We start from the raw sequence: 20,946 nt of genomic DNA on the forward strand, positions 1-20,946 counted from the left end.
TTTAAACTGAAATTTCATAATCAGGCAGAATTTTGAAATTCCAACACAAAACAACACATTGAACATCTTTTGTATTACCAAATTGATCTAAAAAAAACTTTTTAAGTACTTTATGGTATGAAACTCAATTTCATTATTTTGCCTGCACCAGCTTCGTCTATTAATTAGCAATACTGCTAAATATTTTAAGAAGTACTTGTAGAAAATGTAAGCTCAGAATTATGTACGTTTTACTCCAGTCTACGCCGTACACAATACATACATATATTAAGGTGTTAATTTATTCAATTGTATAACACGTTGCATAATAAAAAACGGTATAGCTTAATTGTTTTACGTTATGTAATTGTAAATTATTATTTTTTATTCATATAGATATGTATGTACATATATACTTGATCTCATTTTTGTATGGTTAACTGGGGCAGTAATTACCAGTTCAAAAAGTCAGATTTTCATGTAAAACTCACTATTAGAACCAATCCAAAAAATTCGTGAAAAAAGGAAAACGTATAAAAGAAATCTCATTTTACTTATATGCAAATCTATCTTTTCGTACAGCGAGAATTTACACAATTAAAACACTGTAGATTTCCATGGTGTTATATTGTATATGTATTACCGTAAAAAGAAATTAGCAAAAATAAATTTCAGAGTTCATATAATGTTACGTTTATGATTAAAAAAATCGTCATTAATCGCTGTGCTTTCCTTGACTTTACTTCTTTATACAGTTTACAGTAGCATTCTACTGCATAATTTAATTGGCACTGAAGTCCTGCAGAGCGTCCTGTGAAAAGAGCGTCCGTGCAAAAAGGAGATCAAGTGTATATATATGACTGCTCAACTCTCACACATTTTATCATCCAAATTATTTTGTGAATTCGACAGTGTTATATATAGTAATAGTACTATGTTATATGAATATTAAACTTTTGATTTTCGGTATAGCTGGTTACAAAATCGTATACTTGTATTGATATTTTATTTTAGTATTTATGTTACAAAAATCGACTTATGAATACATATGCAAATATAGGAATGTTTTATTTATATTTAATATATTTATATGCTCGCCTCTTTTGTATATATGTAAGATCTCTAATATGTATTTTTCTAACTATTAGCTCAAACGATACCAAATGTGCAAAAAATCTATAACAAAAATGAAAGAAAAAAACAACCTCATTCAGTACAATTTTGCTCGTTGCATTCAATTTGATATAAGTATAACATAACTGTAAATTAACAGTAAATTTTGTCGATTTGGTTTGCTGGAATTTTTAATTGATTTTCGTTTGCATAAACATACTTTGGCAAAAAGTGGCCTTCCGACCCGTGAAATTGCTAGTATGTTAAAATTGTCTATGAGCTCTGTTGTGGCCATAAAAACACGTAGTTGCTTCCTAACGCCTATATCTACTAAAAATATAAACATAAAAACTGTTCTGTGGAAGATTCGAAAAACAACTTCTCATCAGATGTAACGAAAATCAATCATTTCCAATCGGAAGGCAAACAATAATATCCACATGAAAATCTACAACGACATTATGAGCGGCAGACTGTCGTTGTTGTTGTTATAGCGGCAGAAAACATTCCCGAAGTAATTTAGAGGAATGGTGTCGAGTTGGCAGTCCTTAGCTGGAAAACCAGGTTCGTTCCGGTTACTTAGACCCGAATGTCCTGGAAACAGTGACGGAATGTAAAATATGATAGGTACGGTCTCATTCTATGGGGATGCTTCACTTGAAGAACCTCAGGAATTCTGAAAAAAGGATACTATTGGAATAATTTACAGTCAAAATTAATTGAATTTATGGACGAAAGTGCTTATCCATAGGAAGAGGTAATTTTCTATGGGAGTAACCATATGAAGCACACTGCCAAATTGTTACTCGCTCTAATCAATTTCAACACATCCACTGGTCAGCACAAAATCCCTTAACCTGATTAAGGATTTGTGGGCTACTGTGAACAAGAGCCAGACTATGAAGCAGAGTATACAACGAATGGAGAAGCATACCGAAGTAAATACTAGCGCATTAAATTGAAATTATGACGAGATGTCTATAAAATGTAAGTAAGCACAAAAGATCAAAAATTAAATAATCTAGTTTAAAGACATCTACTTTTTACCAGAGAAACTGTACTTAATGAGTTTGTTTTAGTTTATTACATAATACAAAAAAACGTACACTGAAATTTTGATCAAATTTGAGTTATAAAATATTTTGTAAGATTTAAAATGCAAAAGTGACGAACGTCCAAACGGTTTTGCTTCGTTTCTTTAAATGTTGATTATTTAACATGGGTAGCATTTTTATTATGTACAAAACATTTCTGTAAATCAAAATTTTATGTAATATACTACATTATCACAATGATTCATATGCTCTCTTTCATACGAATAGCTTCCAATGTTTTAATTGAGCATATACAAAATATGGGTTTACATAATAATACATATAAAATGCATAAAGTTAAACTTATTCATAAATATATTTGAGCACCATTTTTGTTAAAGTCAACACTTATTTAACTTTTGTGGTTACAAAATCTTAGTTTTAGTTAAGAAAAACTGTAAGATTAATATTATAAATATATATACTATAATATTCTTAAACACAGTTTATAAAAATTAATTATTTAAAATACCTAATTTGAAATGTCTTGAAATAACAGAACCTTCATTGTATGTTAACAATAGATTGTTAATGCTTTTATGTTATAGGTAAGTTATTTAAATGGTCAATAATATTTAAAGATTCATTAATAAATTTAATTAAAATTTATATTTGCAGACACCATGAAATACTAAAAGCTTTAATGCTAACAGTAAACCTCGTTCGGAATATTGCCATTAACAAACTTTGCTTTATTTAAAAAAATTTCAAATAATTCCTCTTGATTTCTATTGGGTTTGTAAATATTATAACCATATTTGAACATAATGATTAAAAGCAGAGGTCAGTAATTATTTTTTTAGAATCTTCCGGATAGTTGAGTTGAATTAATTAATTATTTAATTTCTATCAATATATTTAATATTATAAATATTATTTATTTATATTTTTAATATAGTAGGCAAATATCTTTAAAACTTGAACGCACTGACTTAGCACCATTTATTTAAACTAACAATGTCTGCAGAACTTTGTGTAAATTTCTTAATATGACACCAAAGTAGTGGTCCACAAATAAAAATTAACTCAATATATATTTTTGTAAAAGAAATTTTAGATACTCAAGTCAAAATTGGAAAATTTAATTTGATTAAGTTCATATTTGTAATTTCAAATCACGTCTACATTATATACATGCATATACAAAATTTCCGAATTTATTTTCATTTAGTGGAATGCTTTATTTTGCTGTTGAGTAAATTGACGGTCTCTTTTTCCTTCTCCAGCTCTTTGCATCTAAACGTATAATAATTATGTATGTGTTTTATTATGCAAATTGCCTTTTATGAATCGGTTTACCTCTGCGGGTTCCGATTCTTTAAACGTTAGCGATTTCGTTTTGTTTTTCTATTGACATTCCCCTCGATGATGATCTAGAAATAAAATGTGCAAATAAATATTATAAGTTCTAGTATTTTTATAATCGTATCTTTATGTTTGGATTTGTAAATCGGAGCATTTCCAAAACTCAATGGCTTAAAAAAAAAAAGATTTCTTGAAAGAAGGATTTTTTTGTTCAATTACAAATATTAAAAAAAAAAAAACAACTAGAAATTTTCATTGCCTGCCAAAAATACAATTTTTTCTTTTTTCTTCGCTCAATGCCTACTTTATGGCCTTAATTGAAACGCATATTTCTATACTCTTGCAAACAGTTGCTACAGAGTATTATAGTTTTGTTCTCGTAACGGTTGTACGTATGACCTAAAACTAAGCGAGATAGATATAGGGTTATACATACATATATAAATAAAAATTTAAATCCGTCTGACTGTCTGCCTGTCCGTCCGTCTGTGCCATCTTTAACTTGAGTAAAAATTGAGATATTTTGATGAAACTTGGTACGCAGGTTCCTTAGTACAAAAAATTCCAATTCGTAGATGGGTGTAATCGGACCTCTACCGCCCACTTTTTGGTGAAATCTCATATCTCTGGACCCGACCAACAGATTTCGACAAAATTTAGTACGTGCCATTCTTTTTAAATTCCTATGTCACACTGTGAAAATGGACGAAATCGGACAGCAACCACGCCTACTTCCCGTATAGCACAATTAAAAATTTCACTTGATTCGTTCAGTTTCCAGTGCACAAATCAAGAAGCAATTAATATAACAGGATAAAACTTTGCACGAAAAATGTCTTTAGTGTGGGCCACCTTATGACCAAAAATTGTTTAAGTGCAATAAAAACTGTTCAAGTCCCTAGGTACCGAAAATTTAGTCCCCGGTACCTATAGTTGACTTTTGATCGAAAATGAGGGTCAAAGTGTGATATATATGTACAAATAACTGTGTGTCGATTCTCTTTTCACGGGTATTTTCCAAGATTTGGCGCATTGTGAATATCGCTTCTTTAGACGGGTAATTGCTATTCGAACTTCTTCATGGTCGGGCAATGGACCATCCACTCCAGCGTCATCGTGAGGAAAAGTCGGAAAATTGGACAATTCCAAAAAGTAACTTTTTTTCATAAAAACTTTTTTTGTTTTGTGTGTTTCACACAAAGTGATCAGGTCGCGCTAATATCGGTCGGCGGTATTTTTGGCATCAACATACGTTGGCAACCAAGGGCACATGACCGAGTACTTCCAGGATGCGATGACATACGTGTGGAATTATGGATCGCGGTCAATCACCAAGCGATCGTCACGATGTCACAGCACGACTTTTCAAACAACAGTTACGATGTTTGATGGACTATATCTTGAAGCAACGTATGTATGTATATGTGGTGTTGTCAGATACTAGATGTACTCTGTTGAGTGGCAAAAGAGAGATTTGTCACATGCACACATTCTTTGGTTTGTATGTCTGACAATAAATGCACAAAACGCTATCCACGTACTTTTCTTTCGGAAGCACAAACTGGAAAACTAATAGATATCCACTCTATCGGCGACGCTCACCAGACGACAATGGCAGAACATTCAGCTTTCATTTTAGAGGAATGAATATCGAAGTTGACAACACATGGATCGTACTATATTCACCACTATTGTCTAAATCAAATTCAAAACTCATATCAATGTTGAATATTGCAGTTTGGTGAAATCGATAAAATACGTTTGTAACTACGTCACCAAAAGAAGCAGCATGGTCTTGAACGAAACATCGATACGTAAACTGCAATAAAACGCTTTGTAGGATATTTACTTTTGCAATTCATGAACGTTTTCCGACGCAGACGCACAACAGTCTCGCATTTAATTTGGAGAATAAGAAAAAAAGTATATTTTAACCCAGCGAATACAGTACAACCAGTGGAAACACCGCCAGCAACAAAATTAACATTGACGAGTTTTCTCAACTTTCGTCAGTGATCCGTTTATGAGAACATTGCTCTATTCAATATTATACATGGAATGCATCGTCGAAGAAATGGTTACGCAGAAAGCAAGGCCAACCAGTAAATGGACATCTAGCTGTGTTCTCAACTAATGCATAAGGACAAATTTACACATTACACCCGAAAAACGACGATTGCTTCTACCTTCGGTTGCTATTGATTAATGTACGCGGTTCAACTTCATTTGAGTCATTGTGTACTGTGAATGGTACGATGTGTGAAGCTTTTTGAGAAGCATGCCAGCAATTACAATTGCTGGAACATGATAATCAGCCTTCAAAGTCGCTTTAATTATGAGATAACAAAAATGACATTGCCGAAGACAATTTACATCGTATTCGCTAAGTATTGGAAATGGGCAAATTTCGGTTAACTTCAACGAAAGATAAACTCATGACGAATGTTTATCTGAACATTGGCCAAATTATCGTAACTACGATTCTTTGAGTGCACTTTTAGCTGCCAAAAATACCGATGTTGCTGACTTAAACTGGAAGATTCAAAGTCAAATTCCGGGAGACTTGCGCTCATACATATCGATCGATCGATCGTCTTGACAATGAAGACAACGCCGTGAATTATACAGTAGAATTTCAAAATTTTTTAGAGAGGCTTGGTATGCCACCGTTTGCGTCTCAAATTGGTTCTGTCGTTATTATATTCCGAAATCTTCATGAGCCAAAACTGTGTAATGGAACCCGACTGATTGCAACGCAGCTATCGAATTAAAGGTGGCAGAATGCTTGATTCTACGAATTCCTTTGAGTTCTAACGATTTGCCATTTCAGTTCAAACGTATTCCGTTTCCAGTAGAAATTGCATTTGAGATTATCAACAGGACACAAGGATAGTTGCATAGTGTGTAGCATAAATTTGGAAATGCTATGTTTTTCACACAGTCAGATATACAAGGCGTGCTCTTCTTCTTCTTAATTGGCGTAGACACCGCTTACGCGATTATAGCCGAATTAACAACAGCGCGCCAGTCGTTTCTTCTTTTCGCTACGTGGCGCCAATTGGATATTCCAAACGTAGCCAGGTCCTTTTCCTCTGCTTCCCCCGACGGTTACGGCGTCGAATACTTTCAGAGCTGGAGTGTTTTCATCCATCATCAGTCACTAGATCACCTTTGAGAGTTCTACAATAGTATGCTCCGGTCTTGAAACCTACTGTAAGCCGCCGCATTTTTTCGTAGAATTTTCGAGCATTTCCCCTGTCGGCCAGCTTATCAAGCTCTTCGTATTCACGCATTTCGGCCTTTTCGATGTGGGGACAGCCAGATGGTTTGATCTTATGCTGGAATCTAGTACTACAGATAACCATATTTCGAGCCCCGGCGAAGGCGATCAGCCTCAACCCATTTGGGAATGTTTCGTCGTAGAGGCTGAATTTACCGACCGTAGTGCCAAAGATGCCTTCTTTGCCCACCCTGGCGTTAAAGTCGACAAGCACGATTTTGATATCGCGCTCATAGGTGTGCTCCAAGCGCTCATTGAAGGCATCTTTGGTCACATCGTCCTTCTCTTCCGTCGGGCGCAAATCAGCGATATGTTGAAGAACCTCGCTTTGATGCGGATTGTGGCTAGATGTTCATTCACCGGAGTGAATAATAGTACTCAGCGACGGAGTCTCTCTCCCACCACCAATCCCATGCCAAACTTCCGCTCCTTTATATGGCCACTGTAGTAAATACCACAAGGACCTACTCGTCGCTGTCCTTGTACCGTCCGTCGCATTTCTTGGATGACGGTGATGTCAGCCTTTATTTTCGCGAGGACATCAACCAGCTGGGCAGCGGCACCTTCCCAATTAAGGGACCGGACATTCCAGGTGCATGCCCTAATATCGTAGTTCTTATTTCGTTTGCCATGGTCGTCATCAAAATGGGAGTTTCTCTTCCGAGGCTTTTGGTAATTTTTCATTGGTAGTGTTTTTTACATGGCGGGTCCCAAACCCAGCCCACAACCCTATGTAGGGGATGTTTCGCCTTCTCACTTTGGCTCGCCTTCGAACGGATGTTCTTAGGCTACCCAGCGGATACTTGGTCAAAGACCGGAAGTCGTGAGCTGCTTGAGCCATGTATAAAAGAATCGTTTCTGGCCACTCCCAAGTGAATGGCGATCAGAGAACTTTCCTCACTTTCGTGAACTTCTACACATGACTCCTTATATAAACATAGGGTCCACATATTCAGTACCTAGTTAAACAGTTTTGGTTCGATTTACGCAATTTTTAGGCATAAGGTGACATACCTCAAATGCAAATTCGTGCAAAGTTTTATGTCGATATGTTAATTAATTCTTCATGAAAGTTTCCAATAGAATTTAAAATGGTATTATATGGGAAATAGGCGTGAATGCCCAATTACGCCCATTTTTGCACTGTTACATATGTTACCAAAATTTAATGTGTCTGCCGTATTTAGTTATTGATTTATCGCGCTTTTAGCAGTTTACAACAGTACGTATATGGGGATCAGGCAATTTCTTTCATTTTCACATTTCGGTAGGAGTTCTGATAATATTTGCGCTAGGCGAGTTTGATTGTTGTAGCTTTAGTGGTTTAGGAGATATGTGCATTAACACTTATTAAACGACGGGGCCATGCCCACTTTTACAAAAATTCTTCCCTACAGTATGGTACTTTATACGTTTTCGGTTAATGGTGTTTTGTGGGCGTGGCAGTGATCCGATTACGCCTATCTACGAACTCATCCTTACTTTTTCACCAAGGAATGCGGATTCCAAGTTTCATTAAGATATCTCAATTATTACTCACGGACATACAGTCATCCGGTTTACAACCCGTTTCGTCATCCTGATATATAACCCTATATCTATCTTGATTAGTTTTAGAAAATACATACAATCGTTAGGTGAACAAAGCTATTTAACTATGTTTCAACATGTTAAACTAGTATAAAAACTGGAAGAGGAAAATATTCATTACCTAACAGAACCCTAACATTTACATAACCCATGACGCAGAAGAGATAATAGTAGCTGCTTAGATAATAGTATTCGACTTTTTATAAAAAATCAAAGCTTATTCAATTAGGAATTTTGATAAAAATTTTAAATAACGACAAATAACTTCAATCATAAAATAGATTACGGCGGTATTTATTACTAAAATTTAATTTTATTTGAATAGTTAACCGTGGCTAAAAAAACTAGCCACCTCATTTACACATTCAGTATTTAAAATTATTATTTTGATAAGGTGTATACATTTAGTGAATACAGGGTTCCTGGAAAGTAAAAGGACTGATTTTCTCCCGCCGCGACTGTACTTCGGATAGTGCGCGTACCGACCGGATTCGGTAAAGGGCGTTCCTAGCTAACGAACGAGCGGCTGGTCAGTTATTTCCGATCACCTGAAGAGTTACGACAAACATTTTCGCGCGACGTGTTTCTGTGAATGGTGCAAGCCGAAAATGCAGAGTTCGTTAGAGCAGAGGTACGTGATTAAATTCTATGTGAAACTAGCTAAATCTGCGACAGGGACGTTTGATATGATCAAGCAGTATGTTTCGGTGGCACTAGGCCTTTTTGGACGGCCGGGAAGAGGTCGCTGATGAAGACCGTGCTGGAAGACATGTGACTCTTGCGCAAAGTTGTCAACTCAGACCGTCGACTAAGTATTCGTTTAATTGCACAGATGTTAAATTTATGAAAATCTATGGTTCATGACTTTGTGACTGAGCGCAAGATGTGCGCGAAGATGGTCTCAAAAGTGCTCACTGACAATCAGAAATTGCGGCGAGTGGAAGTGTGCCAAGAAAATTTGAACATGTGTGAAAGTGACCCCCATTTTTTGAATACATTTTTGTTTCCTTGCCAGAAAAGGCCGATGAAAGGCAAGCGTTTTGAGACCATAGAGGGGATCCAAGCAGCTTGCACCTCAGCTTCAATGCTTGAAAATCGCGTTGGCAGCGCTGCATCGACGCAGAAGGTGCCTATTTTGAAAGTTTTTAAAGAATTGTAACGATTGGTTCAATACATTTTTTTTAAATCGACTCAGTCCTATTACTTTCCGGACAAATTCTGTAAGGTAAACTTGGTATACAGATGAGTATGTCATCATTTTACTCTTTATGTTTAAAAATGCGTATGCAAAACAAACCTGTAGTATTTGGCTGGCCTCAAATGCTGTACCTGGTAGTAAAATAATCGGAGATGATACATGACCCGACTCCACGCACAGCATATTGGGAAATTCATCATCCCCAAAATCACTCATTTCTCTTGCTTGATCTATCCATGGGTTCCAAATAACTGCAAAATAATTTAAATTATAACAAATATTAACACTAGTTACTAAATAACCTTATATTAAGGCTAAATTGCACATTGAGGCCAAATTATCAATATGAATCACAATAATTAATTACGTTTACTTAATGTTTTACGACAGACAAAAACAAGTAAGGAAGGGCTAAATTCGGGTGTCACCGAACATTTTATACTCTCGCATCATAAAGTGATAATCGAGATTTCATTATACGTCATTTACATATTTTTCAAATACCGTATTTTTGTAAAGTTTTATTCCGCTATCATCATTGGTTCCTAATGTACTATGTATATATTATACAGAGAAGGCATCAGATGGAATTCAAAATAGCGTTATATTGGAAGAAGGCGTGGTTGTGAACCGATTTCACCTATATTTCGTACATGTCATCAGGGTGTTAAGAAAATATTATATACCGAATTTCATTGAAATCGGTCTAGTAGTTCCTGAGATATGGTTTTTGGTCCATAAGTGGGCGAGGCCACGCCCATTTTCAATTTTTAAAAAAAGCCTGGGTGCAGCTTCCTTCTGCAATTTCTTCCGTGAAATTTAGTGTTTCTGACGTTTTTTGTTAGTCCGTAAACGCACTTTTAGTGATATTCAACATAACCTTTGTATGGGAGGTGGGCGTGGTTATTATCCGATTTCTTCCATTTTTGAACTGTATATGGAAATGCCTGAAAAAACGACTCTGTTGGTTGACATAGCTATAGTAGTTTCCGAGATACGTACAAAAAACTTAGTAGGGGGCGGGGCCACGCCCACTTTTCCAAAAAAATTACGTCCAAATATGCCCCTCCCGAATGCGATCCCTTGTGCCAAATTTCACTTTAATATCTTTATTTATGGCTTAGTTATGACACTTTATAGGTTTTCGGTTTCCGCCATTTTGTGGGCGTGGCAGTTGGCCGATTTTGCCCATCTTCGAACTTAACCTTCTTATGGAGCCAAGGAATACGTGTACCAAGTTTCATCATGATATCTCAATTTTTACTCAAGTTACAGCTTGCACGGACGGACGGACAGACAGACATCCGGATTTCGACTCTACTCGTCACCCTGATCACTTTGGTATATATAACCGTATATCTGACTCTTTTAGTTTTAGGACTTACAAACAACCGTTATGTGAACAAAACTATAATACTCTCCTTAGCAACATTGTTGCGAGAGTATAAATACATATTAATATACCTGTAAATCACAGATATCAAATCCGTCTTTTTTAGACATTGTATATGTTAATGAATGCATCGGAAAGTAACTTGAACTCAATGACGCTTTTATCGTGTGAAATTTGAATTAATCAATTTGCACTATGTCCCCGGCCTGATACATAGAATTAAATCCATATGGCCTTGTTACACGTACCGAGTACAGTGGCGAGACAGTATTCTGGCCGAGTATGATACTCGGTCGAGAGAGTTGCGTTGGCGAGTAGAGGTTTACACGTATTTTGTTCATCTAGTTAGACAGTGAAGTTTTTCTAAGTTTTATTTGCAATGTTTGGTAGAAAAAGACATTTTAAAAGAGTTTTTAATGAAGTTCTACCGCATCTCATAAAAGAGTTGTGGGATTTTCAATTCTTTCACAACGCAAAATGCAATTGAAACTAAATAAACAACATAAAAATCGACCGAGTGGCGAGTGAACACCGAACGCGTGTTCACATGCAACGAGCGAGTCAGTGATTAGCTCAGAAGGGGCAAAAGAGTGAAGAAAAAAGAAGCACTCGGCCTAGTAAACAAAATGTGATTCTAGTGACTCTCTCGCCACTAAACTCGCCCACTGACTCGGTTCATTACTCGCCTTACTGTTTAAACGAAACGAGCACTCGGCCGAGTCACTGTCTCGCGACTGTACTCGTTACGTGAAACAAGGCCAATATGATTTTTAATTAGCCTTAACCTTCAAAAGGCGCGTGTATACATTTTATAGCTGTCGGATAATATGTTTGTGAATTATATCATTTTGAGTGAAGCAACTTTGTTTATTGTGAAAAAAAGCGAAAAAACAGTTGAAGCAAAAACTTGCCTTTATGACTAGTTTGCGGATACTGCCACAGGGAAAATCAAAGATTGGTATGCTAAATTTAGACATGGTGAAATGAGCATCGAAAACGGTGAACCTAGTGGACATGCAAAAGAGGTTGTTACCGTCGAAAACATCAAAAAACAACAGCGACTATTACATAGCGTTATTGGACATTTTGAAGAACGAAATCACTAAAAAACGGATGCATTTGAAAAAAAAGAATGCATCGTTTACAACTTTGTGAAAACAATGGCAAAAATCAATTAATTGGGCTTCGAATTGCTTTCACATCCACCGTATTCTTCAGATTTAGCCCCCAGCGACTATTTCCTGTTCTCAGATCTCAAAAAAAATGCTTTGTTGGGAAGAAATTTTCGCCGAAAGAAGGGATGATCGCCGAAACTAAGCTCTATTTTGAAGCAATGGAAAAATCATACTACAACAATGTATTTTAAATTTAAAAAAATGGTATCGAAAGTTGGAGTGGCGCTATAATCAGTCTATCAACCTTGAAAGAAACTATGTTGAAAAAACTAAACGAATGAAACGAAAAATGTGTTTTCTGCACGCACTGATTGATGCTTAAATTGCAGTGCTATGTAAAAGGTTGTCTTTATAGCCAAGCTATAATGCAATAAGTCCAATATGTATGTACATACGGTGGTGGTCCGTTACAACGAACTTTCGAAATATAGAATTTTTGCTGCAACCATTGGAAAACAGCTTATATTTTCCAGTGACTTACTTTTGCAATCTAAAGGGAGTAAAACAATTATATTATATTTAATTCAGTATAATGTAAGTATGTACAAGAAAGCAATTAAAAAGCAAATGAAGTGAAAAACGTGTATGAAGTACAAAAACAGTGTTGCATGAATATGTGCGTTGTATACAGGCATGTATTTCAACACGTCTCCTCAACGAGCATATTCTTACATGTGAAAAAATTAAATAATTTCTTTAATTCAAACCTAATACTTGTTATGACTATTCTTGTTTAAATTTTAGTTGAATGTCAGTAATATTAGAATACAACACTATTTTAAATCAATAATGTCTTCTTGGTTAACATCTCTTATACAGTGATATTTTATATTAAAATGCTTACTCTTCGAATGATAAACGGAATCTTTTACGAGATGCATCGCACTCAAGTAGTCGGCATTCACTACTATCGCCTTTGGACACTGAAATTTCATTCCTGTTAATAGCTCTTTCACATAAAATGCTTCTTTTGCTGCAGATGTAAGTGCCATATATTCAAGACTGCTCAGGGCTACAGTCGGCTGCTTCTTTGATTCATATGAGAATGTGCGGAAGAGTAGTTCAAAACTCCAATAAAATCTGCTCCGCCAATTTCTCCCCAAGCGGATAAGCGCATTCTAGCAGAAGTTATTGTCTTACCGCAATTAACAAACATGCTTCCTATCACACAAATAGCAAGAATTGGAAAAAGGTTTCGCACCTTAAGTTAACAGATCTCTACTGCAATTGCAGCGACCAAATCTTCTTCTTTACTGGCGTAGACACCGCTTACGCGATTATAGCCGAGTTAACAACAGCGCGAGTTAAGGAACGTATTCCTTATAATAGTAACAAACATCAAAACAACTTTTTTTTCAGTAAACAGAATGCATCAAAACAACCTTGAGTTGGAACAATTGAAATGCACTACAAACAAATCCTAAACAAACAAATAACAAAACAACTTTGAGTTTGTATACCTGAACAACCTTATCTTAAAACAAACCAAATGTATTTAAGCAAACGATATACTATATACGTAAACAAACCTAAACAAGTAATAACCATGTAATAAGGGAAAAATTCAGAAACAAATAGCAATAGATGTAAGTATAAATCCTGTAACAGCGGACATTACTTCCAGGATGAATCAACAGCAGATCATACAGCTCATCGTTGCATCGAATGCGATATTCGCCGTTGCCAACGCGCAATGGACCATAAATCTTTCGCAGAACTTTTCTCTCGAAAACTCGCAACGTCGACTCATCAGTTGTAGTCATCGTCCAAGCCTTTGCACCATATAGGAGGTCGGGAATTATGAGTTGCTTAAAGAGTTTGGTTTTTGTTCGTCGAGAGAGGACGTTACTTCTCAAGTGCCTACTCAGTCCGAAGTAGCATCTGACGAAATTATATACAACTTCAAAGTTTTGACTGTCAACAGTGACGTGAGGGCCACGTCGCGAATGCGACGACTGTTTGTTTGATGACAGGAGATATTTCATCTTGCCCTCGTTCACTGCCAGACCCATTTGCTTTCTTGCCTTTCCATTCTGAAGAAAGCAGAACTAACGGCGCGGGTGTTGAGGGCGATGATATCAATATCATCAGCATGCGCCAGCAGTTGTACACTCTTGTAGAAGATGGTACGTTCTCTATTTAACTCTACAGCTCGAATTATTTTCTCCAAAAGTAGGTTGAAGAAGTCACACGAAAGGGAGTCGCCTGGTCTGAAATCTCGTTTGGAATCGAACGGCTCGGAGAGGTCCTTTCCGATCCTCACGAAGTTTTTGGTGTTGCTCAACGTCAATTTACACAGCCGTATTAGTTTTCAAATCGACGAAGACGTGGTGTGTGTCGATTGTCTTTTCGCGGGTCTTTTTCAAAATCTGGCGCATGGTGAATACCACTGATACACACTGATAAGGTCCAATCAGTTTGTTGACGGTGGGCTTTAATATTTCACACAATACGCTCCATTAAACCTTATACGCGATGTTTAGGAGACTTATCCCACAATAGTTGGCGCAGATTGTGGGGTCTCCATTTTTTGTGGATTGGGCAGAGCACATTTAAATTCCAATCGATGGGCATGCTTTCGTTCGACCATATTTAACAAAGAAGCTGATGCATGTTCCCTATCATTTCTTCACAGCCGTGTTTGAATAGATCGGCCGGCAATCCATCGGCCCCCGCCGCTTTGTTGTTCTTCAGACGGGTAATTGCTGTTCGAACTTCTTCATGGTCGGGCAGTGGAACATCTGCTCCATCGTCATCGATTGGGGAATCGGGTTTGCCTTCTCCTGGCGTTATGCTTTCCCTGCCATTCAGCAGGCTGTAGAAGTGTTCCCTCCATAATTTTAGTATGCTCTGGACATCAGTCACTATGATCCGGTCTTGAAACCTTCTGCTAGTCGCCGCATATTTTCGTAGAATTTTTGAGCATTGCCCATGTCAGCCAGCTTGTCAAGCTCTTCGTACCCACGCATTTCGGTCTCTCTCTTTTTCTGTCTGCAAATGCGAAAGATTGTACCTGCTCGATTAAGTTCTGCAGCTCGAACTATTTTCTCCAGCAGCAGATTGAAGAAGTCGCACGATAGGGAGTCGCCTTGTCTGAAACCTCGTTTGGTATCGAACGGCTCGGAGAGGTCCTTCCCGATCCTGACGGAGCTTTTGGTGTTGCTCAACGTCAGTTTACACAGCCGTATTAGTTTTGCGGGGATACCAAATTCAGACATCGCGGCATAAAGGCAGCTCCTTTTCGTGCTGTCGAAAGCAGCTTTGAAATCGACGAAGAGGTGGTGTGTGTCGATTCTCCTTTCACGGGTCTTTTCCAAGATTTGGCGCAAGTTAATTTTTAGATTAAGTAAGTAAGTAAGTTTCGTGTTGCTCAACGTCTGTTTACACAGCCGTATTAGTTTTGCGGGGATACCAAATTCAGACATCGCGGCATAAAGGCAGCTCCTTTTCGTGCTGTCAAAAGCAGCATTGATATCGACGGAGAGGTGGTGTGTGTCGATTCTCCTTTCACGGGTCTTTTCCAAGATTTGGCGAAAGTTAATTTTTAGATTAAGTAAAAATGAGGCAAAAGAATATATTTTGAGCTGCACCGAAATGTGTACTCTTTATTTATACTCTTAAGACTAACTCATTACATGGTTCTTACTTCTATTTACACTAACTAGTATGTATACTTATTACTAGTTGATGGTTTGTTAAGATACAGATTATATTATTTGTTTAGGTTTGTTTACATATATATTGTTTGCTTAGATACATTTGCTTTGTTTTAAGATAAGGTTGTTGCGGTATTCAAACTCTAGGTTGTTTTGATGCATTCTGTTTACTGAAACAAAAGGTTGTTTTAATGTTTGTTCCTATTATAAGGAATACGTTCCTCAACTCGCATGGTGAATATCTGGTCGGTTGTTGATTTGCCAGGTCTAAATCCACACTGATAAGGTCCAATCAGTTTGTTGACGGTGGGCTTTAATCTTTCCCACAATACGCTCGATAGAAAATTATACGCGATGTTAAGGAGGCTTATCCCACCGTAGTTGGCGCAGATTGCGGGGTCTCCCTTTTTGTGGATTGGGCAGAGCACACTTAAATTCTAATCGTTGGGCACGCTTTCGTCCGACCATTTTTTGAAGTGAAAACTTCTTATGGCGCGTTGGGCACTTTTGTGGGTGAGCATTTTCAGCCATTCTCGCGACAGATGAGATTTTACACAGATATACTCCGCGTGTATTCTTATAATATATTATATGTATGTATACTATACGCGCTCTTTGCATGGGCATTCGTTCGTGCTTTCGCGACAGACGAGATTACATACCTACATATACCTATACTCAGACAGAGAACATAAAGACATAGAGAAGGTGCAAATTGAATTCTGTATGATGTTCGATTGGACGGTTAACAGAACTTAAAAGATTGCGATGCAGAATTTCACCATTCTCGCTGCTATTTAGCAGAAATGAGCACGTTCTCTGGTAGAAATATATGTAAAACGACTGAATTCATGCGAGAATGAATAAAGAGAAATGCTTTGAAGAAAAATATACAAAGTCACACAAAGAATGTAAAGAAGCATTCTCTGAGTCACATATGCGTGATTTATCTTGTATCATATGAACCATTTTTTCAGAAAAATTATAAAAATTTTAATTTTTTTACAAAATTGTGAAAAATTAGGTAAAAAGTAATTTAATTATTTTTTTAAATTTTTTAATTATTTCAAAAAACTTATATTTACATAATTTCTTCAAAGAAAATTGATGACCTTCATGAAATATGCATATTCGCATTATTTCGTTATCATTTCATATTTGTACCAATAGAATTTCTATGACACATGCATATGTACATATATTATTTCTTTGGCACATTTGTCTGTATGTTTACGAAAGCAAACGCGAGCCATATACATATGTACATATGTACATTCATAATAACAAATGTCGCACGCATCTTTCGCATCTCCGTTGTCACGGTCAACCAATGGCCGAAACTTGCGTTTTGTCAAAGAGTCAAGTGCCGAACACATTGAGCACAACAGACTGCAAGCGACATCTGTTAAATATTAAAATACACACGTTCTTAGGGACACAGTTATGTAGTTGTGCAGCTTCCTCAATACTTGTGTCCTAAGAACGTGTGTATTCTAATATCTGTCGCGCTCATTGGTTCAGCACTTGTATGATGATAGAAAATCCAAGCTGTGCCGAAAAAAATAAACGAATGGCCGCCTATTATCAACGCTCCCCTTTCCGCTGTAACAGCTTTGCCTACAAACGTGCGTAAAAATGTATGTATGTATACGTGTGAGCGTGAATACATATTGACGCAGATTTTTGCGAGTCACGGAAAAATATTTCAGAATGGACAAATATTATAAATCGACAACTCCGTTGTTGCCACTTTTCTCACTTCTTTCTGTGAAGAAGCATCAGAAAGTTGTTCAATTTATGATTTTTAGCATTTGCCATCGTTGCGAAAAGACGCTTGTTGGCAAAGGCATGCTCAGGGAGATGTTACGTAGTCTGTTTTTATGAATGAAGAGAGGTCGCTTGTGGAATTTGCGCCTGCGTTTATGAATGAAATCGTTTTTATTGTAAAATTTACTACATTTGTTCTCGGTAATTTGGCTGCCATATTGACTTGTGATACTTCTGTTATTTGAGATAATGGTTTTTGTAGAACAATGTTTCAATTTTTTGTTGGTGACATATTCACATGTGTACGCATATATATGTTTGTATGCTTGTGCATTATTTGTTCGGAAGTGTATACAAATATATGTACATATAAGTATAAATGAATGTATATGAACATGGAGATCATGTTTATATATTGTTGTGATAAATTTAATTTCTATTAGTAAGAAACATAATACAAAAATATTTATTACTATAGTATATTATGTAAAAATCAAAAAAAAGCATTAGATATGCAAGTCCAAATTGACTATAAATATTACTATGCATGCATTCATACAAAATTATACTCATATCATAAATATGTTTACCTGTCAATATTAAATTGCCGACGGCAAAACTCAAAAGCCTACATTCATACATACATATATACATACATAAACATATGTTTAGCATACTGGCTGGGCAGCGGCACCTTCCCAATTAAGGGACCGGACATTCCAGGTGCATGCCCTGATATCGCAGTCCTTATTTCGTTTGCCATGGTCGTCATCAAAAGGGGGGTCTCTCATCCGAGGCTGTCGTTTAGTTTTCATTGGTACTGTTTTTTACGTGGCGGGTCCCAAACCCATCGCACAACCCTATGTAGGGGATATTTCGCCTCCTCACTTTAGCTCGCCTTCAAGGATACTTGGTAAAAAACCGGAAGTCGTGAGCTGCTTGAGTCATATGTAAAAGAATCGTTTCTGGCCACTCCCAAGTGAATGGCGATCAGTGAACTTTCCTCACTTGTTTGAACTTCTACACATGATTCCATCCTCCTGATAACATAAAGACATTTTTTATTGTGTTCTCTGTTTTACATACCCAAGAATATGAAGAGTCATAAATATACATATGTATGCATGCTCCTTATGATACTCCCAACAAGAGCATTGTTATATTTTCATGCTTCAATTTTTGCCTTCGCGATGTAAATATGTATGCTTTTGCGTTTTGCCGTCGGGATTTCCATATTGGCATGTAAATATAATTGTGATATGAGTATAATTTTGTATGAATGCATGCATAGTAATATTTATAGTCGATTTGGACTTGCATATCTAATACTTTTTTTTGATTTTTACATAATATATCGGGTGATTTTTTAAGAGCTTGATAACTTTTTAAAAAAAAAAAACGCATAAAATTTGCAAAATCTCATCGGTTCTTTATTTGAAACGTTAGATTGGTTCATGACATTTACTTTTTGAAGATAATTTCATTTAAATGTTGACCGCGGCTGCGTCTTAGGTGGTCCATTCAGAAAGTCCAATTTTGGGCAACTTTTTCGAGCATTTCGGCGGAATAGCCGAATTTCTTCGGAAATGTTGTCTTCCAAAGCTGGAATAGTTGCTGGCTTATTTCTGTAGACTTTAGACTTGACGTAGCCCCACAAAAAATAGTCTAAAGGCGTTAAATCGCATGATCTTGGTGGCCAACTGTCCATGCATCCCGAAAAATGCACTGTTTGGTGTGGTTTGTACGCTGGTGGAATCATTGGACCGTATTTTTTCAAAGATGCTGTTGGACGCAACGTTACGGTGAATGGCGATCGCTATCGTTCGATGCTAACAAACTTTTGTTGCCAAAATGGAAGAACTGAACTTGGTTGACATGTGGTTTCAACAAGATGGCGCTACATGCCACACAGCTCGCGATTCTATGGCCATTTTGAGGGAAAACTTCGGAGAACAATTCATCTCAAGAAATGGACCCGTAAGTTGGCCACCAAGATCATGCGATTTAACGCCTTTAGACTATTTTTTGTGGGGCTACGACAAGTCTAAAGTCTACAGAAATAAGCCAGCAACTATTCCAGCTTTGGAAGACAACATTTCCGAAGAAATTCGGGCTATTCCGGCCGAAATGCTCGAAAAAGTTGCCCAAAATTGGACTTTCCGAATGGACCACCTAAGACGCAGCCGCGGTCAACATTTAAATGAAATTATCTTCAAAAAGTAAATGTCATGAACCAATCTAACGTTTCAAATAAAGAACCGATGAGATTTTGCAAATTTTATGCGTTTTTTTTTTAAAAAAAGTTATCAAGCTCTTAAAAAATCACCCGATACTATACTAATAGTAGTAATAGAAATTGAATTCATCACAACAATAATAAATACATACATATATCGCCTGTCATATTAATCTTATTATTTGCTCATATGTATACGCATGTGCGCATTCAGAAATTCAAATCATGATTTTATCACTTATACATATTACATGTGCGCGCATTAATCTGTTTGTTCATACATTCATATATACTTATGTGTACATACATATATTTGTATACAAGTTAACACGAAACATCTATATATTATTCTAAGACAAGGCGCTTATTTCCAGAGATCTACAAAACGTACAGAGACAAATAATACATCAAATTAAAGTGTGAGATCTGAAACTTTGCACAAATTTTACAGATTTTAAATTCATTGAACCACTTTCGATATATTTGCGTTTAAAGTTCTTCAATTTTTACATTAAGTTAATATAAGCAGCGCTTCTACAGAAAAGAGCATATATGTAAGAGAATGAATAATTAAAAATGTTTCTGTCATTTGCTTTCGTTACACACATACCCACATACGCGAAGGCGCAAGTGCGAAATCTAACAACAACAATGTTGTCTGCTCGGTAGCAAAATGACAATAAGCATAGATAACTTGATACGAGACTCTTTGGTTCGAGAGAGAGCTGTCAAAACTCGCATTTTTTATAACATTTGCCAATGATGCCACTGCTGAAAAATATTAATTTGAGTATTTAATAAATTATACAAAACACTAAATTAAACACTTTGAAAATGCATACATACATATATATGTAAATGCTAAAATGCAAAATCATTAATTAATTTACATAAACATTTATTTTGCCAAAATATGTTCGCACAGTTTCATTTCACACTAATTTCGTCAAGTAATTATAGCGCTGCTTTTCTGGCACCCCGCCTTTTTCACTAACTGCTGGTTGACGGCACCCTGATTGTGTTTTGTTGCCAGTTCAGAAAACAGATCAGCTGCAAGCGAGAGAGCAAGAAAAGAGATTCTAATCAAGTTATCTATGACAATAAGAGAATGACGAATATTACAAAATACAAATGTTTGCTTTGGCATGTGCACTGGTACA

General features: G+C 36.4%; 1 protein-coding gene across 11 annotated transcripts in view; it reads right to left on the reverse strand.

The window, feature by feature from the left end:
• Window positions 1–324: 324 nt before the first annotated feature.
• The window catches only part of LOC120781698 (glucose-6-phosphate 1-epimerase), a 223,682-nt gene continuing 203,060 nt past the window's right edge, over window positions 325–20,946 (reverse strand). For 10 of the 11 annotated variants that reach the window (XM_040113919.1, XM_040113922.1, XM_040113921.1 and 7 more), the window contains 2 exons: window positions 9,659–9,810; window positions 325–3,559 (listed from right to left, as the gene is read on the reverse strand). In XM_040113919.1, coding sequence (XP_039969853.1) covers window positions 3,512–3,559; window positions 9,659–9,810 — 200 coding nt within the window. In that variant the 3' untranslated portion in view covers window positions 325–3,511. The remainder of the gene's footprint in view (window positions 3,560–9,658; window positions 9,811–20,946) is intronic. The other variant, XM_040113918.1, reaches the window with a different exon arrangement.

Source organism: Bactrocera tryoni, unplaced genomic scaffold, assembly GCF_016617805.1.
Source record: "Bactrocera tryoni isolate S06 unplaced genomic scaffold, CSIRO_BtryS06_freeze2 scaffold_7, whole genome shotgun sequence".
NCBI lineage: Eukaryota > Metazoa > Arthropoda > Insecta > Diptera > Tephritidae > Bactrocera > Bactrocera tryoni.